Source organism: Calliphora vicina, chromosome 4 (assembly GCF_958450345.1).
Source record: "Calliphora vicina chromosome 4, idCalVici1.1, whole genome shotgun sequence".
NCBI lineage: Eukaryota > Metazoa > Arthropoda > Insecta > Diptera > Calliphoridae > Calliphora > Calliphora vicina.
Genome location: NC_088783.1, coordinates 57343016 through 57365920, shown reverse-complemented (window position 1 = coordinate 57365920; position 22905 = coordinate 57343016). Strand labels below are relative to the sequence as shown.

General features: G+C 34.0%; 1 protein-coding gene across 3 annotated transcripts in view; it reads left to right on the top strand.

Annotated features, from left to right (window-relative positions):
- Positions 1-22905, top strand: part of LOC135957869 (uncharacterized) — a 54691-nt gene that overhangs the window by 18372 nt on the left and 13414 nt on the right. For 2 of the 3 annotated variants that reach the window (XM_065508683.1, XM_065508682.1), the window contains exon 2: positions 14901-15090. The exons of the other annotated variant lie outside the window; for it this stretch is intronic. In XM_065508683.1, the coding sequence (XP_065364755.1) occupies positions 14906-15090 (185 nt within the window). In that variant the 5' untranslated portion in view covers positions 14901-14905. The remainder of the gene's footprint in view (positions 1-14900; positions 15091-22905) is intronic. 3 annotated transcript variants of the gene reach the window in all.

Sequence of the window (22905 nt, the reverse complement as noted above, 5' to 3'; positions counted from 1 at the left end):
GAAAAAATAAATCTGGAGAGGATTTTTGGCCATTATGGAAATTAGGAAAAGGGCTCGGATATGACACTATATAGAAATGGTAGTCCTTGGGTCACTGAATGGAACTGTGGTAGTGGGATATCTGAAATAATTTTGGGATTCCAATAAATTTGACTTTTTTGAAAAAATAAATCTGGAGAGGATTTTTGGCCATTATGGAAATTAGGAAAAGGGCTCGGATATGACACTATATAGAAATGGTAGTCCTAGGGTCACTGAATGGAACTGTGGTAGTGGGATATCTGAAATAATTTTGGGATTCCAATAAATTTGAGTTTTGTGAAAAAATAAATCTGGAGAGGATTTTTGGCCATTATGGAAATTAGGAAAAGGGCTCGGATATGACACTATATAGAAATGGTAGTCCTAGGGTCACTGAATGGAACTGTGGTAGTGGGATATCTGAAATAATTTTGGGATTCCAATAAATTTGAGTTTTGTGAAAAAATAAATCTGGAGAGGATTTTTGGCCATTATGGAAATTAGGAAAAGGGCTCGGATATGACACTATATAGAAATGGTAGTCCTAGGGTCACTGAATGGAACTGTGGTAGTGGGATATCTGAAATAATTTTGGGATTCCAATAAATTTGACTTTTTTGAAAAAATAAATCTGGAGAGGATTTTTGGCCATTATGGAAATTAGGAAAAGGGCTCGGATATGACACTATATAGAAATGGTAGTCCTAGGGTCACTGAATGGAACTGTGGTAGTGGGATATCTGAAATAATTTTGGGATTCCAATAAATTTGAGTTTTTTGAAAAAATAAATCTGGAGAGGATTTTTGGCCATTATGGAAATTAGGAAAAGGGCTCGGATATGACACTATATAGAAATGGTAGTCCTAGGGTCACTGAATGGAACTGTGGTAGTGGGATATCTGAAATAATTTTGGGATTCCAATAAATTTGACTTTTTTGAAAAAATAAATCTGGAGAGGATTTTTGGCCATTATGGAAATTAGGAAAAGGGCTCGGATATGACACTATATAGAAATGGTAGTCCTAGGGTCACTGAATGGAACTGTGGTAGTGGGATATCTGAAATAATTTTGGGATTCCAATAAATTTGAGTTTTGTGAAAAAATAAATCTGGAGAGGATTTTTGGCCATTATGGAAATTAGGAAAAGGGCTCGGATATGACACTATATATAAATGGTAGTCCTAGGTTCACTGAATGGAACTGTGGTAGTGGGATATCTGAAATAATTTTGGGATTCCAATAAATTTGAGTTTTGTGAAAAAATAAATCTGGAGAGGATTTTTGGCCATTATGGAAATTAGGAAAAGGGCTCGGATATGACACTATATAGAAATGGTAGTCCTAGGGTCACTGAATGGAACTGTGGTAGTGGGATATCTGAAATAATTTTGGGATTCCAATAAATTTGACTTTTTTGAAAAAATAAATCTGGAGAGGATTTTTGGCCATTATGGAAATTAGGAAAAGGGCTCGGATATGACACTATATAGAAATGGTAGTCCTAGGGTCACTGAATGGAACTGTGGTAGTGGGATATCTGAAATAATTTTGGGATTCCAATAAATTTGACTTTTTTGAAAAAATAAATCTGGAGAGAATTTTTGGCCATTATGGAAATTAGGAAAAGGGCTCGGATATGACACTATATAGAAATGGTAGTCCTAGGGTCACTGAATGGAACTGTGGTAGTGGGATATATGAAATAATTTTGAGATTCCAATAAATTTGAGTTTTGTGAAAAAATAAATCTGGAGAGGATTTTTGGCCATTATGGAAATTAGGAAAAGGGCTCGGATATGACACTATATAGAAATGGTAGTCCTTGGGTCACTGAATGGAACTGTGGTAGTGGGATATCTGAAATAATTTTGGGATTCCAATAAATTTGACTTTTTTGAAAAAATAAATCTGGAGAGGATTTTTGGCCATTATGGAAATTAGGAAAAGGGCTCGGATATGACACTATATAGAAATGGTAGTCCTAGGGTCACTGAATGGAACTGTGGTAGTGGGATATCTGAAATAATTTTGGGATTCCAATAAATTTGACTTTTTTGAAAAAATAAATCTGGAGAGGATTTTTGGCCATTATGGAAATTAGGAAAAGGGCTCGGATATGACACTATATAGAAATGGTAGTCCTAGGGTCACTGAATGGAACTGTGGTAGTGGGATATCTGAAATAATTTTGGGATTCCAATAAATTTGAGTTTTTTGAAAAAATAAATCTGGAGAGGATTTTTGGCCATTATGGAAATTAGGAAAAGGGCTCGGATATGACACTATATAGAAATGGTAGTCCTAGGGTCACTGAATGGAACTGTGGTAGTGGGATATCTGAAATAATTTTGGGATTCCAATAAATTTGAGTTTTGTGAAAAAATAAATCTGGAGAGGATTTTTGGACATTATGGAAATTAGGAAAAGGGCTCGGATATGACACTATATAGAAATGGTAGTCCTAGGGTCACTGAATGTAACTGTGGTAGTGGGATATCTGAAATAATTTTGGGATTCCAATAAATTTGACTTTTTTGAAAAAATAAATCTGGAGAGGATTTTTGGCCATTATGGAAATTAGGAAAAGGGCTCGGATATGACACTATATAGAAATGGTAGTCCTAGGGTCACTGAATGGAACTGTGGTAGTGGGATATCTGAAATAATTTTGGGATTCCAATAAATTTGAGTTTTGTGAAAAAATAAATCTGGAGAGGATTTTTGGCCATTATGGAAATTAGGAAAAGGGCTCGGATATGACACTATATAGAAATGGTAGTCCTAGGGTCACTGAATGGAACTGTGGTAGTGGGATATCTGAAATAATTTTGGGATTCCAATAAATTTGACTTTTTTGAAAAAATAAATCTGGAGAGGATTTTTGGCCATTATGGAAATTAGGAAAAGGGCTCGGATATGACACTATATAGAAATGGTAGTCCTAGGGTCACTGAATGGAACTGTGGTAGTGGGATATCTGAAATAATTTTGGGATTCCAATAAATTTGACTTTTTTGAAAAAATAAATCTGGAGAGGATTTTTGGCCATTATGGAAATTAGGAAAAGGGCTCGGATATGACACTATATAGAAATGGTAGTCCTAGGGTCACTGAATGGAACTGTGGTAGTGGGATATCTGAAATAATTTTGGGATTCCAATAAATTTGAGTTTTTTGAAAAAATAAATCTGGAGAGGATTTTTGGCCATTATGGAAATTAGGAAAAGGGCTCGGATATGACACTATATAGAAATGGTAGTCCTAGGGTCACTGAATGGAACTGTGGTAGTGGGATATCTGAAATAATTTTGGGATTCCAATAAATTTGAGTTTTGTGAAAAAATAAATCTGGAGAGGATTTTTGGACATTATGGAAATTAGGAAAAGGGCTCGGATATGACACTATATAGAAATGGTAGTCCTAGGGTCACTGAATGTAACTGTGGTAGTGGGATATCTGAAATAATTTTGGGATTCCAATAAATTTGACTTTTTTGAAAAAATAAATCTGGAGAGGATTTTTGGCCATTATGGAAATTAGGAAAAGGGCTCGGATATGACACTATATAGAAATGGTAGTCCTAGGGTCACTGAATGGAACTGTGGTAGTGGGATATCTGAAATAATTTTGGGATTCCAATAAATTTGAGTTTTGTGAAAAAATAAATCTGGAGAGGATTTTTGGCCATTATGGAAATTAGGAAAAGGGCTCGGATATGACACTATATAGAAATGGTAGTCCTATGGTCACTGAATGGAAGTGTGGTAGTGGGATATCTGAAATAATTTTGGGATTCCAATAAATTTGACTTTTTTGAAAAAATAAATCTGGAGAGGATTTTTGGCCATTATGGAAATTAGGAAAAGGGCTCTGATATGACACTATATAGAAATGGTAGTCCTAGGGTCACTTAATGGAACTGTGGTAGTGGGATATCTGAAATAATTTTAGGATTCCAATAAATTTGAGTTTTTGTTTTTAAATGCCTGAAATACATAATTATAAAATTCAAATAAATTTGAGTTAAGAAAAATACAATATACGTTTTATGGAATTCTTGTCATTTTTGTTATTTAAGAAACATTTTATTATGATTATAAACAATAAAAAACATTTCTGGTAAAATATATTAATATCTAATAAAATTCTAGTAAAATATGTACATCTATTAGTACCTATTATTTACTGAAAGTCAGTTCCATTCAGTGACCCTAGGACTACCATTTCTATATAGTGTCATATCCGAGCCCTTTTCCTAATTTCCATAATGGCCAAAAATCCTCTCCAGATTTATTTTTTCAAAAAAGTCAAATTTATTGGAATCCTGATATTACGATGGGTTCAAATATCCATCCATTATTTCAGATGGATAGGTTTTTTAATTTTTTCCATTTTTTTCTTATTCTGAAATTATTTCAGATATTGTAGGTATAAATTTGTTTATTATAATTCAAGTATTATGACTGTTAAGTGATTAACAGTGCTCTGTTAACTGCAAAATGGGCTGAGCTAAAATATGTGGTTTAGGTCTGTGCTAAATAAATTTAAATTTATCTTCACACACATGAAAAAAGGTTATATTTATTATAAGCTTCTGAAATCTGGCCGGACCATTACAATGAACCTGTACCGAATACAACTGATTCGTTTGAAACGAGTATTGGCTGAAAAACGTCCAGACTATGCGACCAGACATGAAACCGTAAATGAATGACAACGCTAGGCCAAATTTCTGTTAAAAACTATTTAGAAATAGGTGGTTGGGTAGTTAAGCCTCACCCACCTTGTAGTCCAAGCCTTGCCCTATCAGACTATTATTTGTTTCGATCGATGCAAAGCGCTCTCTCTGGGATACGATTTACTTTGGAACAGAGTATCCGATATTGGCTTGATTCAAAAGACGAGCAGTTCTTTTGGCTCAGAATCCATATATTGCCAGACAAATTTGAAAAAGTCATAGCTAACAAATTGTAAAATGTTTCAAAATAAAAGCTAAAAAAATTTAAAAAAAATTCGCAATTTTCAGTCATAATAAATTTTCTTTAAGAACTTCTATTGTTCCAGATTTAACTGGTCTTAAAAAAGTTTGTCATCAAACAAATTTCTTCAAAAAATATTTCGTCATACATCTTTTTGAATTGCGTCACACAGTTGTTGTCTTCAGTTGTATTAAAGAATAAAGTAATTGATATAATATCACGTTTCTTTTGAAATTAATGAAATATTTTATATAAAACATGAACCTAAAGCTTTCAAAACTTCTTTTAACAAAAACGTGTTTAAATTTCAAGATTTAAACAAATATTTTCCTACCAATATTTATTTGTGTTTTTTTGTAAATTTGTTGTGCCAATATTTAAGGTGTGTTCAAATAAAAAAAAATCCAAAAACTTAGTTGTGGTTAGTTGGTGGTGGTAATACGAGTAATAAGAAAATCATTTTGAATTGAAGAAATTCCAGGTTTTTTTTTTTGTTTCACTTCTAATAATTATTTAGAGTCTTGGGGTACAACATATTCGTACATACTACAAGTGGTAACTATACTTGTACTTTACTCCCTCCCCGGTGTTGTAACTATCCAGTCAACAATTGAAATTCATTTGTTTCGGGTCGAACGTTTTTATTATTATTGTTTATTTTTTTAAGGTTTTTTCATTATTATTTTTTTGTCTTCGTCTGTGGTGGTTCATCTACACGTTTAGTACACAATTTTAACAATTACAAATGAAGGAAAAACCCAACAAACTGGTTAAAGATCAACATTTTTATATGGCATGACAGACAAGACACACATTAAATACATACAAAACGCCACAGCTTACAAATACTAAAAAATTAAACAAAAAAAAGAAATATTTAAAAAAAATAGTGTAAGAGAAAAAAATATTTATACTATGTACAAAATAACGTACAACTCTTTGAACTAAAGTCAAATTATTCTGCTTCTGCTGCCACATCTTCTTGGGTTTTTAGTCTGGGTCTTCTTAGTAGTCATCAGCATCGGCATCGGCATCAGTATCCGTCGTCTCAAACCCAACCAAAGATATGGAGATTATTTTTCGTACCTCTTTTGCATAAACGTAATGCCGCCACACAAAAACGACACAGGCTAACGTTGTCTACAGAAATGTACGACCGCAACCCAAAAAATATCCATGGACATCATTACTGATGATGACGACGATGATTGTATGATGATGCAGTTTGTTTGTGAGAAACTCTAAATGAAAATAAAAAGTAACAAAAAAATGCACCAGCAATTTTATTTGGAATGTTAGCATATTTTCTTTGTCATTACATTTGTAACTAACCAAAGAAAGAAACAAATATTTGGGCTTTTATCTGGAATTCATTATTCTAACTTAAGATTCTAACAAAGAAAATATTATACTCTAATATACGTCAATGAAGGCATTCGTATTTCGGAAATTGTAGCTATTTAAGAGACATTTTAATGATCATCACAGAAAAAACATTTAATAATTTGTTACGAAAGCTTAAATTGTTGTGAGAATATTCAGAAACCTTTATTCACTTGTAAAATCTTACTTTAAAATTTATAGTTTGTCTTTTTGTAAGAAGAACACAAGGTGATAAAGCAGGTGTATCGCAAGTTCTCCAAATTTGGGTCAAAACCAAAACCGATCATCAACGATTTCAACATCATTATTTGACTTATTCAGAAATTGGAGCATGTTTGGACATAAAATCTAATCGATATTGGTCAATGTGTTACCAAAGGACGCTAAACGATCAGAAACCACTTATAACTAACCCGAAATTTTTATAAAGCTCATAATAAATTCCAACTCCAAGTCCGAGTTATTCATAGACTGACGATCCCATGATAATCGTTTGTTTTCTTGCCAATGGGTTACTGTGGCATAAAATGTACGGTATCCTTCTCGTTCTTAACTTCACAATGTCCGAGAGTTCTTCGTAGACTGCCGATCCCATGGCGATCATTTGTTTTCTCGCAAATGGGTTACTGTGGAATAAAATATACGTTCTACTTAACGTTCTTATCTGCACAGCTGTGACAGAAATCATTGTTATCAACACCTAGTCACTGTGCAAGTCGCCCAGGGAGCCATATCACATAGTCCTCAACTCATTAGTCCTGCGGCGAAGTCTAAGTGTGCAAGGTATTAGGTATAGTTCAGTCATCTTAATAGATTAAGATTTAAGTGCTGTCAGCCGACTAAAGAGTAAATATTCAAATTCTAAATAATTAAAAATTTAAAAAGTGAAATTCTGAAAATTTTATGAAATTACTAAGGAACTTTTATCATAAACGGCTATGTTCAAGCCGACTTAAGCCGAAAAAAAATTCGGCTTACAGCCGTTCGGCGCAGGTCTCTGATGGTAGTCCTACTGTCACGGAATTCACGACAGCTGTGAATTAATCTCGACCTATCCGCAACTTGCACTATTTGAAGAACATTACTGTTATCTGGAGAGATAAAGATGTATTATATAACGGATATGTGACCATCTAAGCATCCCAGAATGACATCAGTGACTGCCGATCTCATGAAGATCAATCGTTTTCTCTTCAAATCGGAACTGTGGCATACAAATACTTAACATTTTAGTGCTGGCTTTCATCCTCACAGCACCAATAGAAATAATCCTATTTGGTATGAAATCCACCCAAGGAGATGGTCATTTATTATAGATATTAGCACATTGTATCCTAGTGATCGACCATTTCGGGAATACCCATCACTCCAACTCATCAGTTCTGCGCCGAATTCTAAGCTTGCAAGGGTTAATGGGTAGTTCAGGGAGGAAATTTCCCTGCATGTCCCTACTTAGCCATCTTAAGAGAATTAGGATTTCCAGGCAGCAACAGTAGTCAGAGTAGACATACATGGCAGTTGTGAATTGATCCTCTGTTTGGAGGACATTACTGTGATCTGAATAAAAAGATATAAAGTTCTCCGTATATTAGTATATTCCATTAATATTTTTCTAAGCATTCCACAATGACATCAGTGTTTTATAAAGATGCCTAGCATCACTACAGAGGTGGTATGATCCACACTCCATTCGAAATCTTCTATATCTAGAGTCGTAAAATGACAACGTGGATGAATCCCACAGTTCCCAATGGTCCATATGTACGCCCTAAACTAAATGCGTGTTTTCATTGTTTTTCCAACTTCTTTTTATAAGAATACTGATGACATAATGCCGAAAAAATATGCGTCATAATGGATAGAATCCGTGCCCAGAATTATACGGCAACTGACTGCAAATTAAAAACGCAAGGAGCATTTTAGCTCCTTTTTAATATTTTATTATAAGAAATGTATCACTCGTTTTTTGTTATTTTATAAATAGGTAGTTCAAAATCAAAAAGAGCGATTGAACTAGAACTAGAAGAGTTCATTGTAATGAACTATAATGGATTGCACAACATGAACACAATATCTATAAATGACATGTTCTCTAATAAAAATAATTTTGTGCCGATTGGAGTACGATAAGTGGGGAGAATAAGGCAAAACTGACCTCTTGGACTGGCTAGACTTCAACGTTTTTCAATTTGATTTTGCATGCTCGATCATGCAAAGAAATGTTGTCAGAATAAGACATAGATTATACAAATATATTTGTAATTAATCTGCATTCAGAGTGAAGAAATTTAACTCCTGAAAAGAAACAGGCTGAAGAGAGAATGATGTCAAATATTTGTAATAGAGACGATAAACAAGGATCATTTCCATATAGTGAATATAATAAGGACGATTATGTATCGGAGGATGAATCTAATGATTATGCCTCTGGCGTGGAAGTCGACATTTTTTGATGCTGAACGCGTATCTACTGCTGATTTTGAAAGAACTTAAGTGGAATACTTATATGTTTATGATGATGTTTGGATCATATAAGCAATGATGAAATAAGCTTTATAAAGCTGTAATGATAGATGACAGCCCTGTTTCAATCCATCACAGTATGATATTAAATATATTATTCTAGTTAGTAAACAGCTATAAAACTCTAATGAAAAGTGTAGGTATTTGTAATTCGTTCCAATCCCAATATAAATGCTATTATTTGTCGTTTAATAAATAAAATACAATTCAATAGCTTGTTGTTGTTGTGTGATGCCGGTCGGGCTTTTGCAAATAATAACAGCAAGAACAACTAGCACAAAATCCAAAAAAAAAGAAAATTTTGAAAAATCGATTGCTACGATCAACAAAGTTGGCATACTACTTATGGCAACGTCTTCTTCTTCTTCGTTATCCACTCCTCCTTCTATTGTTACACAAACAAGATGTATTGCTCTTGTCGATGTTTTATGGAGCTTCGAGTTTTGCATTCCTTGTGATTGTTTTCAGTAATAAAAAAGGCACAAATTGTATATAGATTTTTAGCAGTGCTGTCAAAGCTTAGTGGCGTGCCGGAAAAAATTAAAATGGAGGATATTTCAATTAAATTTTGGAAGTGCTTTTGATAGTTAAAAGACTGTAATCTTTATTATATTCGTCGAAGTATTGTAAGTACAAATGTTCGCTTCTTTTCAGAGCTTCCTGAAGCTGTTCGAATCTAAATAAAGAGTCACCCCTATCGGCAATAACATGTGAAATTTTGTTCCCATGAAATATCCATTTCCCTCGAAGGGAAAATTGCTATCGGGAATATCATAGCATTTTTGGATTAACGGATTTGTTAATTTTTTTAAAACACACACAAACTACGAAGCGATTTGCTTGTCTGCATGTACAACCAGAGTCTCTGACGGGAATCGAAACCGCAACCCTCAGATTAATAGTCCAGCACACTGATCTATCGGGGCACCCAATAATAATAAATTGCCGCATATGAAGTGAGACCAATTCAGAACAGAACCACAAAAATGAAAACGAAAAATTAGGATTTCCAGGCTGCAATAGTAGTCAGAGTAGACATTCATGGAAGTTGGGAATTGATCTCGGCCAATCTGCAACTTCCTCTGATTGAAAGACACTACAGTGATGAGGCTTATTTTTGGGTTAACTGGTTTGTATAAACAAAATTGCCGCATATGGCGTGAGACCAACCCTCAACAGAACCTTCAAAGATTCACCGTTTGGTGCGGTTTACGTTGGTAGCATCATCGGGCTTTATATAGTCAAATATGAAGCCGGAGCTCGCGTTACGTACAATGAAGATCGTACGATTTGATTTTTTGTTTGAAAATATGGATGACATTGATCCGGGCGAGATGTGTTTTCAACAGGATACGGCCTCCATTGGTCGTGCGATTTGATACATTTCTATTACTTTCTGTGGGGCCACGTGAAATCACTGGCTTATGCGAATAATCCAGCAACAATTAACTGCTTGGAGAGCAACATTTTTCGTGTTTTCGGCAATGCTCGAAAAAGTGGCCAAAAATTGGACGTCCTGAATGCTCTTCGTCAAGAACAGCCGCGTTGGGTGCCCATATGCCGGAGAGAGTGGACGACCATGCCTTGCAATGCCTTCTGTACGTTTGGTTCTTTCCAGAGCTTTCGGTAATTTTCCGAAGACTTACATAGAAGAAAACATTCGGTATACTTCTAAAGCAAATTTTAAAATGCATACCTAACCTAGTCAGATTCTTTAATTTCGGTTAGGATGTGGGGATTTCATATCAATTTACTTACATTCAGAACATAGGAACCTTTAAATTGGTCAATAATCCAATTGTTTGAAAGATTCTGAAATTCAATTAGGGCCTTCAGTTAGATATATGTATATCAGAGTAATCGTACATCGCTTATTCGTACGAATACGACACTAACGTTGGCCAACCATTCTGTTACACAACTTTTAAAAGCGCATAAAGAAAATATTGGGAGTCGTCACTTTAAGTCAATTATTTTTGTTTTATTTCTCAAGACAGTTAAAAAAAGTGAAAAAAAATTATATGCATAAGAAATAAGAAAACGGCCGACCATAAATTTATCCAACCACCACAATAACAAAAAACTACAGCTTCAGTATTGTATATGGATACATAAAATAAACACTTTGGCCTGCTTGTACATGCACCACTCCTCGTATCTAAAATCTGGTTATTTTTCTGTCTTTAGTCTTGTTTTGTTTGTTTTCATCCTGCTTCTCCTCTACTTTTAAAGTAATAGATAGATAGCTGCAATTCGTTGTTTGTTTTTATTTTTTTTGTTCCTTTTTTGGTGACAACACACTACTAAATCGTGTTCCTGATTTATGTCACGTTTAGTTATGTTGGTGCATGATGATAATGATGATGATTATGATGATGTAGAGTCTAGAGCACAGCATTCATCGTTCATTTAAGTTACTAACAACCACATTTTTTAGCTAAAGCATTTGTAAGTTGCAACAAACAGCGTGCACAGCAACCACTTTTCAATTTATATGCACCTCACTCACTTAGCAACTATCCGTACACTCGTAAATATGTATGAATGTGATTATTTCTTTATATAAACTTGGTTTATTTATATAAGTTAAACATTTGAGTTGGAAAATATAGATGTAGTCTATGTAATTTATATTTAAAATTGAAATGTGACAAACATAATATAACAGAACAAGTCAATCGTGTCCAAATCACTCACTGGTTAAAAGGCTGCCAGCTCCATAGAGTAACACCCATGGATCATCCATAGGTTACGTTGTGATACCTGGTTAAAAAAAGAGTCAGGAGGAAAATAATTCCTTATAACTGACCAGTTCGAGTTCTTAACCAAACTATCCTGTTGCACGTATGAAGGCAGTTTGCAGTCTCATCATGGCAACTTCTAGATAAGTCATAATTGCACCTCAATATGATCCAAAGGCTCCGTCCTTTCTCCTACTCTATTTCTTATCTTTATAAATGACCTTCTACGTCAAACTTCCAACCCTATCTACTCGTTTGCAGATGACAGCAACATTTGCCATTCATATGCATTCAATTATAGACCAAGCCTGTCGGATATTGGGGCAATGAAGCAAAATATGAATGATACGCTCAACCAAGATCTTGTGGCAATCTCTGAATGGGGTTGTGCGAATAGAGTCGATTTCAATGCACGCAAGACTCAATGTTGTATGTTAACTCACAAACGCACAACAGATCATGTTGCTCCATCTGTTTTTATGGGTGGTGTAAATATTAAGAAATCAGAAGCATTTGATGTTCTAGGCATGAGTATTCAGTGCGATGTCCGCTGGACAAAACACATTTTTCGAGTGTCGAAAGAAGCATTCAAGTGCCTTGGTTTTCTAAAATGGTGTAAGAAATACTTCACTCCATCTGGGGGTCGATTCTGGTTCTGTGAAACGGTGAAATGAAAAAAACTTTTCATTTTCTTTTTCATAAGAACTTTTCATGTTATCATTTCACAATTACACAAATTGCGATTCTCGTTCTTTCAATTTGTTTTATTGAACTTGTTGTTTTCATATGAAAACATTTGGATTTACTCATCATTTTTTCACTAAACGAGAATCAGAAACTCTATGAAAATATGAAAAAACTTTTCATTTCACTGTTTCACAGAACCAGAATCGACCCCCTGATATCCTTACTATTTACACCACTTACATATATCCGACCTAAAATGGAATACAACTCTCATATGTGGGCCGGTGCTTCGAAGTCTATTTTGGAGTTACTCGACCGCGTACAGGAGAGGGCGAAAATGCTTATCGGTGACAGTAGGGTTTCCAGCTCTATTGACTCACTGGAACATCGTCGCAATGTGGGTTGTGTTTCACTGTTCCACCGATACAACAATGGTATGTGCTCTGCTGAAATTAGGGAACTTGTTCCCGAAACCCGTAGTTTTTTACGCAACACACGCTCTTCGGCAAGGGAACATCAATTCGTTGTCGACTGGACAGTGGATCGCACAACACATTACAGGGAAAATTCGTTCTTAAACCGTACTGTCCGAATGTGGAATAAGCTTCCTCCTGAAGTCTTTCCTGTCACTTTCAATATAGGAAAATTCAAATCAAATGTCCAAAAAACACTACTTCCTCTATCCTCCCTCCAATAACCTTTTTTTCCTAGTTCCAACACAATGCTTTGCATAAGTAGGGGTCATCCCCTGAGTGCTGGTCCAAAGAAAAAAAAAAGAAAAACACTGAGAAGCATATGGCTTCCACAATCTCTCACACTTTCAATCTCCTATCGGACAACACCATATTGTGATTTTTTTTCAATTTGTTCAGGTGTAGAGGCTCAACTGGGCGTCCAGAACGTCGGCATCTTCCGAATTTCCGTAAACCACTTTTTACCCTTGAAATTGATGGAGAAGAGTTCCCATAGTATTTATCAAGCTTAGCCTTGATTTGAGTGATGCGGTATTTCTCATAACCACACGAAATTCACTTTTTTCCAATTCCTCCTCAAGTCACACGGTAGTCTGCTATCAATGTCTGTCAAACACAAACTAAACAATTGACTGATGTATCTTGACAGGAGCATCAGCACGGACTTATTGACCCCCCTCGTATGAATATAAAGAGAAGACTTCTAGATGCAACCTTGCCAGGCTGAAGTCCAAGGTAAAAGCCACTATTAAAGAAAATACATAGTGGTACTTGTTTCATGTTCTCCAGATGCCGACTAGTCTGCAAGCAAATGGGAAGTCATGTTGGCATTGAACTTATATCCACTTAGATCACCAATGGCCTCAATCAACAACTGTCGTGTCAACGGATAATAGTATCATTTTTTTACATACCACCTACATTAACCAGAAAGTGAGGAACAGAAATAAGGTCCTGAAAGCTGGTCACATTTCTTAGCAACACCCAATGGTGTCTAGCGAGAACGATGTGCTCCGTATCGCAACCCGTTGTGTCAAGATTGCGATGTGTGGATCATCTATATTAGGAGACCAGTTGTCGGTCAGGCAACATAATGTGTTGCTAACCAGACAGTATCTGTCACTAGCCTTGTCACCCCGACCATCAGATTTCGCTTCCTCCACACAAGCTGATCGCTTTCCGGCTCTATAGCGGGGACATCAACGACGTCATACCATACGTCGTCGACCGATTGTCCTTAGAGAATACACATAAATCACTGAAGGAAATGGCGGTCACTGAAGTTATATATGCAACAGAATCCTGTTTTCTCGGATAGTGAGAGGCAACTCCCAAGACAGACACGACAAGTTCCCGAGAGCCGCTTGGTGCAGTAGCCTTAACTGCTTTGAACTGTAATGTACCTGTCTTCATTTTTATAAGATTCGGCACAGCCTAATTTGTTTTTTAAATAAAGACTTCAGTATTATATTTATATAGTGGTTCTGGCATGGGGAAAGAATTTTTGGAATGATTTTATTTTGGAAGAAGTTTCAATATGACTTTTTTTGTGAGAGAAAATTTAATTTCTGTTTTGCATACGTTTTTTTTAGAATTTTGAAGACAAATTTTTAAAGTATTTGAGTTTGTTTCTATTAAAATGCTAAGAATTAGGAAGATGCATTTCTGAGAAAGAAAATTTAGTTTTGAGTAAGTAAAGTTTCATTTAATATATTTTTTTTTGCAATTTAGTTTCCGTTCTGCATTAGGGGGAATAGAATTTGTGTCATATTGAGCTTAACTATTCGTTCGGAAACTTAAAATTATTAAGATTTTCTAAATTTACTAAAATTGCAATATTGAACAAATTCTTCATTATTTTAACCTCATAAACAAAAATAACTGCACTTTCAAATGACAAATCCATAATACTACTCACTATATCACAATCGAAGCTATTATTTTAATCACCACTAAATGTATAAATATTATTATTATGAATTTTAAAATACTCCCTATTTTGTTAACGACACTTTTTTATTGTTTTGTAGTGTCGTTTAGTAAAATGTTTATTTTATATTGAAATAATTTTTCTATTAAAAATATTTAGTTACGATGGCATCACGTAACGGTAAAAAATCGTCGGGTTTACGTATGCTTTGGATACCAGGCGGTCGTAAAAGTCATCCCAAGGGACGTTTCGATTCAACAAATAAAAAAATATCGTATTCGACCAGACAGAAAAAAAGTGAAGTTTGGTCTTTGGGTGGCAGCAAAGCACAGAAAGATTTGCTGGAAGCGTAAGTTTCTTTTATCTTACTTTGACTTACTTGTGTCTATTGTTGCATTGTGTTGTGTTGTGTTGTTTGTGGCATGGTATTGCTTTGGTGTGGTGTGGCATGGTGGTATTTATGTACGCTTGTCTCTATATAGACAAATGTACTGATTGTTTATTTATTTATTTGTTTGTTTGCATTTTGAATAATAACAATCATCATGATAATGATGAGGATGATGATAATGATGGCTCATATTACATGATGAAATGGTCATAAGGCACAATTGCTTGGCAACGCTTACTATATTCAAATCAAACATTCCAATTCCGAACACTAATACACAAACTCATACACAGCCAACACGCAAGCGTAATTCATACATCATCTACATACATACAGTGTTGGAAAAGAAATAGGGACAGGTAAAAATTTTCAAAATATTCTTAAATTTGTATATATATTCAATTAACCTCTGATTCAATTAACCTACAAGGTTAGCACAAACATCTGGTGAAATAGAATACCAAGTCTCCTGAATTTTGTTCCACAATTCGTGCTTATTTTTATACCCATTTTCAAAAAAGATGGGGGTTTATTGATTTTGTCATTCCGTTTGCAATACATAAAACTATATTCTGGGTCCTCATAAAATTCTAAGATCCGTCTGTCTGCTGAAAACACGATAGGGTCCAAACAAAAGGAGCTAGCTGGTTGAAATTTTCCATAAATACTCTAGTTTGATTAGGTATTAATATGGAAAATGTGCAATATCGGTAAATGGAATATCCTCTACTTGATATTCATCGATTTTGAGAAAGCATGCAAAGGTACCCCAACGAAAAATAATTGATATTGTTAAACTCCTATATCTGTCGAATTCTTCATGATGGCTGTATTGTGTTCTGTCGTTCCTCTTTTCTTATATCATCCTGAACAACATCATGAGAGGAACCTCGTGTGAGCAGAGGGGAATAACTTGGGGACTCAACAGGAGACAAAAATATCTCGACTATGCTGACGACATATGTCTACTATTCCACAACTTCCTTTCTTATATCGTCCTGAACAACATCATGAGAGGAGCCTCGTGTGAACAGAGGGAAATAACTTGGGGATTCAACAGTAGACTAGAAGGTCTTTACTATACTGACGACATATGTCTACTATTCCACAACTTCCTTTCTTATAACGTCCTGGACAACATCATGAGAGGAGCCTCGTGTGAACAGAGGGGAATAACTTGGGAACTCAACAGGAGACAAGATCTCGACTATTCCACAACTTCCTTTCATATATCATCCTGAACAACATCATGAGAGGAACCTCGTGTGAGCAGAGGGGAATAACTTGGGGACTCAACAGGAGACAAAAATATCTCGACTATGCTGACGACATATGTCTACTATTCCACAACTTCCTTTCTTATATCGTCCTGAACAACATCATGAGAGGAGTCTCGTGTGAACAGAGGGAAATAACTTGGGGATTCAACAGTAGACTAGAAGGTCTTTACTATACTGACGACATATGTCTACTATTCCACAACTTCCTTTCTTATAACGTCCTGGACAACATCATGAGAGGAGCCTCGTGTGAACAGAGGGGAATAACTTGGGGACTCAACAGAAGACAAGAAGATCTCGACTTTGCTGACGGCATATGTCTACTATTCCACAACTTTAATGCAGTACAAACTGAAGCAGCTAAAACTGGTTTAAAAATAAATATTTCCAAAACTGAAGCAATGAGAATTAATGCTTCTAACAACAGATCATTTGTAATCGACGAGAAGAATCTTGAAGACATATCAACGTTCTGCTAACTCAGAAGTCTTCTTACTATAACAGGTGGTTCTGCAGACGACGTAAGATATCAAATAAATGATGGTAAACATTCATTTGGTATCCTAAAGAACCAAGCTAAACATATTTAAGTCCTGCATAAAATCATCTCTTCTTTATGGATGTGAATCATGGAATGCAGGATGTTGACTCGTTACAGGTCTTCATAAATCGCTGTCTGCGGAGATTCTGGCCAGTTATGATATCCAATGAATGGCTATGGATCCAAACCTCCCAAATCCCCGTACGAAAGCCCGTTGACGACATTACCAGACAAGATATCGAATGGAACCCGCAAGGAAGCCATATAAAAGGAAGACCATCACACACCTCGCGCCAAATCGAAATTGAAGCGGCCAATCAATACAAGAGCTTGAACAAGATAAAAACACGTGCATCGATAAGTCCGTAACTTCCCGCCTCTTAACTGAAAGGGCAACACTGCTCTTGTCAACAGGCATCTGTCAGTTGACTCTTGTCAAAATTTTAACAAGCTACGTCAATAAGTTTGTGTTTGACATCCATTGATTGCAAACTACTGCATGATTTGAGGAGGAAATGGATAAAAGTGAATTTCGAATGATTATTAAGCATTAATTTTTGCGGAAAAAACCACCACTCAAACCAAAACTTGATAAATACTCTGCATATGGGAACACTGCACCATCAATTTCAAGGGTAAAAAAGTGGTTTACAGAATTTCGCAAGGATGATGCCGAAAGTTCTGGACGCCCCGTTGAGTAAGCCATGGATGCTCACAATCGGGTGCACACATATGCAGGTTCCATGGCAAAAATCCATGAATTAGGCTCAGCCATCCGCCCTATTCTCCGGAGTTGATGTATCAATCATGTATGTAAGTTATTTGGGGGTTCGCAAATGAAAAATCTGAAAAATAACAAACGGAATGACAAACTTATATACCCTTGTCAATCATGGTGAAGGGTATAATAAATTGACAGTGGCAAGTGATCAATAAATAAAAAATATCAACATGTTATAGAGAAGATAAATATCCACCATATTATTTTTTCCAACACTGTATGTATCTACCAGCTATCAATTCATCCAACCAACCATCTCAATCATGTCGAACATATAACATACACAAAATAGATAGATAGTATGGTTTCTGTGGTTTAACACTCTTACAACACAACTAAATATTGTTGCACAAACAGAAAATAACAATAATAAAAGAACAATTTTATTAAAAACTGTTTACGGTATTACACATTATTATCATTATTATCGTCATCGTCATCATCATCATCATTATGATTATTGTATTTATTACATATTTTAATGTATCATTACATTTAACATACAGTTTGGTTACAGTTATGATTAAAATAACAGCATATTTTTAATATTTTAATGCTTTATATTGAATTGAAATTCTCCGGCACAAATGCTATTTTTCTAATAGATTGTCATTACTTAAAATGCTATTATTACAATGTGTCATGTAATCGACAGGCACTGAGTAAAAAAATGCACTTCAATCATTTTTCAGTAATTGAAATTTAAACCAACCATAAGATTATTATTCCAACTTTAAATCAATTTATGCTAAATTGCTATTTATAAATAACTAACTATTGACTAAATACCAGTAACTAATAAATCGTTTATATTTAAAACACATAAAGTAAACCAAAAAGTTTAAGTACACCATGTAATTTTTTCAATAATGCTAATATTTATCATATTTTTATACCCTTCACCTTCGTGAAAAGGGTATATAAAGATTGTCGTCCCGTTTGTAATTTCCACAATATAATTTTCCGATCCTATATACATGTATATTCTGGCTCCTTATAGATAGCGGATTCGATTAAGCCATGTCTGTCTGTTGAAATCAACTTACCGAAGCCCCCAAATAACTTAACTGACTTATCGATAAAATCGGTCCACAAATGGCTGAGATATAAGGAAAAAACCAGGACAACCTTGATGTTTGACCTATATCTGGATTACTAAGTCATTAATATAGACACTAGGATATCTAATGATAGATATTTCGAAGACCTTTTCAACGACGTATATAAGACCATAGTAAGTTGGACCTACAATGGATCAAAATCGGAAACATTTTTTAATCCGATTTTTTTTTTCACCAAAAGTTTTTTTCGCTAAATATTAAAAAAAATATTTAAATTTAAAAAAAAAATTAAAAAAAGTATTCGAAAAATTTTTTTTTCCAAAAAATGTAAAAAAAAAAATTTGTTTACCTAAAAATATTTAAAATTTTTATTTTGAAATATAATTTGGTGAAGTGTATATAAGATTCGGCATAGCCGAATATAGCTCTCTTACTTGTTCTTAATCAATTCAGTTCTTTTTGCCTTAATAGTGTTAAACGAGTAATTTACTTATATGTAATTTTGAAGGTTACATATCTGTCATTTATTCTCACTTAGTTATTAAACATTATAGTGTAAACAACAAAGTTTTTTTTTTGCTTCGAAAATAACGAATTTTGTAGCAACAAAGCGTCATATGCGGGAAGTTTTGCTTTACTTTAATTTAGAAAAAGTGCCGCTGAAGCACGCCGATTGCTCGCCAAAGCTTATGGTGAATGTGTTCCATCGGTTTCAACAATCGAGAGATTGTTTGTTCGCCAGGCCAGTCAAAAAAGTTTGTAGACCAAGCATTGGAGTTATAACTCCATGAAGATTATTGTAAAACTCAACAAGAGCTTGCAAAGACATTGGGAGCAACTTAAGCAGCAATTTCAAAACTTTTGCGAGTAGCAGTATTCATCCAAAAGCATACGAATTGAAGCCGATAGACCTTGAAAGACGATTTTGCATGTCCGAAATGATGCTTGAATTCTATAAAAGAAAATCATTTTTGCATCGAATCATTACTTGCGATGATAAATAGATTCATTACGATAACCCGAAGCGTAAGAGATCGTATGTAAAGCCCGGCCAACCAGCCGAATCGACACCAAAGCCAAATATCCATGGTGCTAATGTAATATCCAATCAGGACAACGCTCGACCACCTGTTGAAAAGTATTTAGACTGAAGTAGTTGGGAAGTTTCACCTCACCCTATAGTCCAGTAGTGCGATTCACTAACTTTTAACGAACCGACAATCGTAATGTCTATCGACATAAATAATCGCTTGCAATAACGATAATGCGATTCAGTAATTTATTTTTAACGATTGTTTAAGATATGACATCTCTGTCTACAAAATATCAAAATAAGCGAAAAGTAGAAAACCATTATTTGACACACCATAAAATAATTAACCAGTGGTGTAGTGAGTACAACGTTGACTAGAAATCGGAAGGTTGTTGGTTCGACACTTGGCTGCGACTTACTTTTTTTATTTATTTTTTTTAGTAAATACATAATTTTATAAATAATTCTACTAACAAACAACTTATTTCCTTCCAAAATGTAAAGGATTACTTTTGGGAAATCGCGAACAAAAATAAGTACTTCTTCCAGGTGAATAATTAGTAGTATAATCTTCAAATTCCCCTATTTTCCAGCTTATTTTTTTATTTTATTGTAAATATTAATAAGTTAAGTAAACAAAATTGTATTTCCATTATTTTTACAAGCTACAAAAGATGAAGATGACGAAGAAAAAATTGCAAATACACTTTATCGATTAAATAAACACAACTTAAATTATTGTCGCTAACATAACGAAAGAAAAACTGCTTAAAGTAACAGCTGACTTCAACCGGCAGAGAATGTCGTTAAAAATGTTACTGAATAGCAAATTCGATAAATTTTCGTTATATTTATTTTAACGATACGATTATCGTTATAAAAGTTAGTGAATCGCACTACAGACCGGATTACAATTTGTTTCGACCGATGCAGAACGCTCTCTCTGCGATGCGCTTCACTTCAGAAAAGAGTATCCGATATTGGATACGAATCTTAGATACCCTTCACCAAATTATACTTAAAAATATATTTTTTTTTAAATTTTTAGGTAAACAAAATTAAATTTTTTTTTTTCCAAATTTTGTTATATTTAAGTTTTTTTTTTAATTTTTTAAAGTTTTTTCTTTTCGAAATTATTTTTTAATTTTTTTAAAAAAAGTAGTTTTCCAAATTTTTTTAAAAAAAATCGAGTTAAAAAATATTTTTCCCGATTTTGACCCATTGTAGGTCCAACTTACTATAGCTTTATATACACAGTTGCAATGGATGCATCATGGTTACCTAAGTACAAAAATGGTAAAATTTTTTAATTCTATGGATAGATTTTTTTGAAATTTTTTTTTTCTAAAATAGTGAATTTTGTTCAAATTTACATAGCCTTTAATTTGTTAATATATTGCATTTTAATCGGCTCAGTAGTTTCGGAGTAATGCCAAATCGGAGCAAAAAATATATTTTTTACGTGAAAAAATCTAATTTTTGTGTTTTAAAAAACTCATAAAAAATCTAAAACGACAGAACTTGTTCAGGTTTATTACTTTGTCGCAAAGCCGCATATAATAGCAACAAAATGAGATATCCAACATAAAAATCTATTGATTATTTTCGAATTTATTAACAATTAAGTGCTTTTCTTAATATTAAGTGTACTTAAACTTTATTGGTTCACTCACTGTACATTTATAATTTAAATTATGTATTCACTAATTTATTTAAATTTAAAACTGTTTTAAGTACGACTAGGTATGTTCAAATAAGAAACGTTTATTTAAGTAAGTAAATAAATGCTTAATTGCATAGAGTAAGTGCTTATTTCATTGTTTTAATGTTTGGAGACATTTACATTTCGTTTTTATTTATTTTTTTTATCAAAATTAACCCACATTTTGCTAACACAGCAATTCCATTAAAAATATTAAAACAACGACAACAAAACTTAAACATCAATTATGCCAAAACGTTAAACAGCAACAACAAATGCAGCAATTTGTTTTCTTTTTGTTTGTTCGTTTGTTTATTTACATTTTGTTGATGATTTGTTTCAATTTTTATTGACAATTTAAAACAACAACAAAGGAAATTGAAAATAACAATCAAGTTCTAAATATACTGCTGTAGATTGACAGACAGACAGTGTGACAAAACTAAAAAGACACAATGTAGAAGAAAAAGAATAATGTCAAGCAACGTTGACAATTTACCGACTTTCAATAACCCAAAAGTCATATTTTTTTGTCACTGCTTTAAAAACGCTTTAGATTTGCGTGGGCAATTTAAAGTAAATTGGACTTAAGAAAACCTTTTTTGATCAATTCAGTTAAAAGTAAAAATGAGTGTAACATTCCATGGTTAAAATTTCCCATATTTTTAATAGATAAATGTTAAAAGCTCAATTCTTGATATTTCATCATTTGACAGCCAATTTACTTGATAACCTCAAATTTGCACAGCCTTTATGATTTTAGTCGCGTTTGTGAGTATTTTCCTTCAGTAATATAGGCGACAATATTTAAAACACCCTCTTTTAGAGCTGTCAAGTCCACCTTTTATGAAAATTGAGATTTTAATATTGGGTGTATGACTTAAAAATACGGGATTTGCAATAGATGGCGTATCTTTTGAACGCGATTTTTGTTATTAATAACTTATATGTTATTTTGAAGGGTACATATCTGTCATTTATTCTTACTTAGTTATTGAACATTATAGTGTAAACAATAACGTTTTTTTCTGCTTCGAAAATGTCGAATTTTGTGCCAACAAAGCGTCATATGCGAGAAGTTTTGCTTTACTTCTTTAATTTAAAAAAAAGTTCCGCTGAAGCACTCAGATTGATCACCAAAGCTTATGGTGAATGTGTTCCATTGGTTTCAACGTGCGAGAAATGATTTGTGAAGTTCAGAAGTGGTGATTTTGACACGGAAGACAAATATCGCCAGGACGGCCAAAAAAATTTGAGGCATCACTCCATGAAGATTGTTGTCAAACTCCACAACAGCTTGCAAAATCATTGGGAGCTACTCAAGCAGCAATTCATCAAAAAGCAAGAGTCATCCAAAAGCAGGGAAATTGGGTAC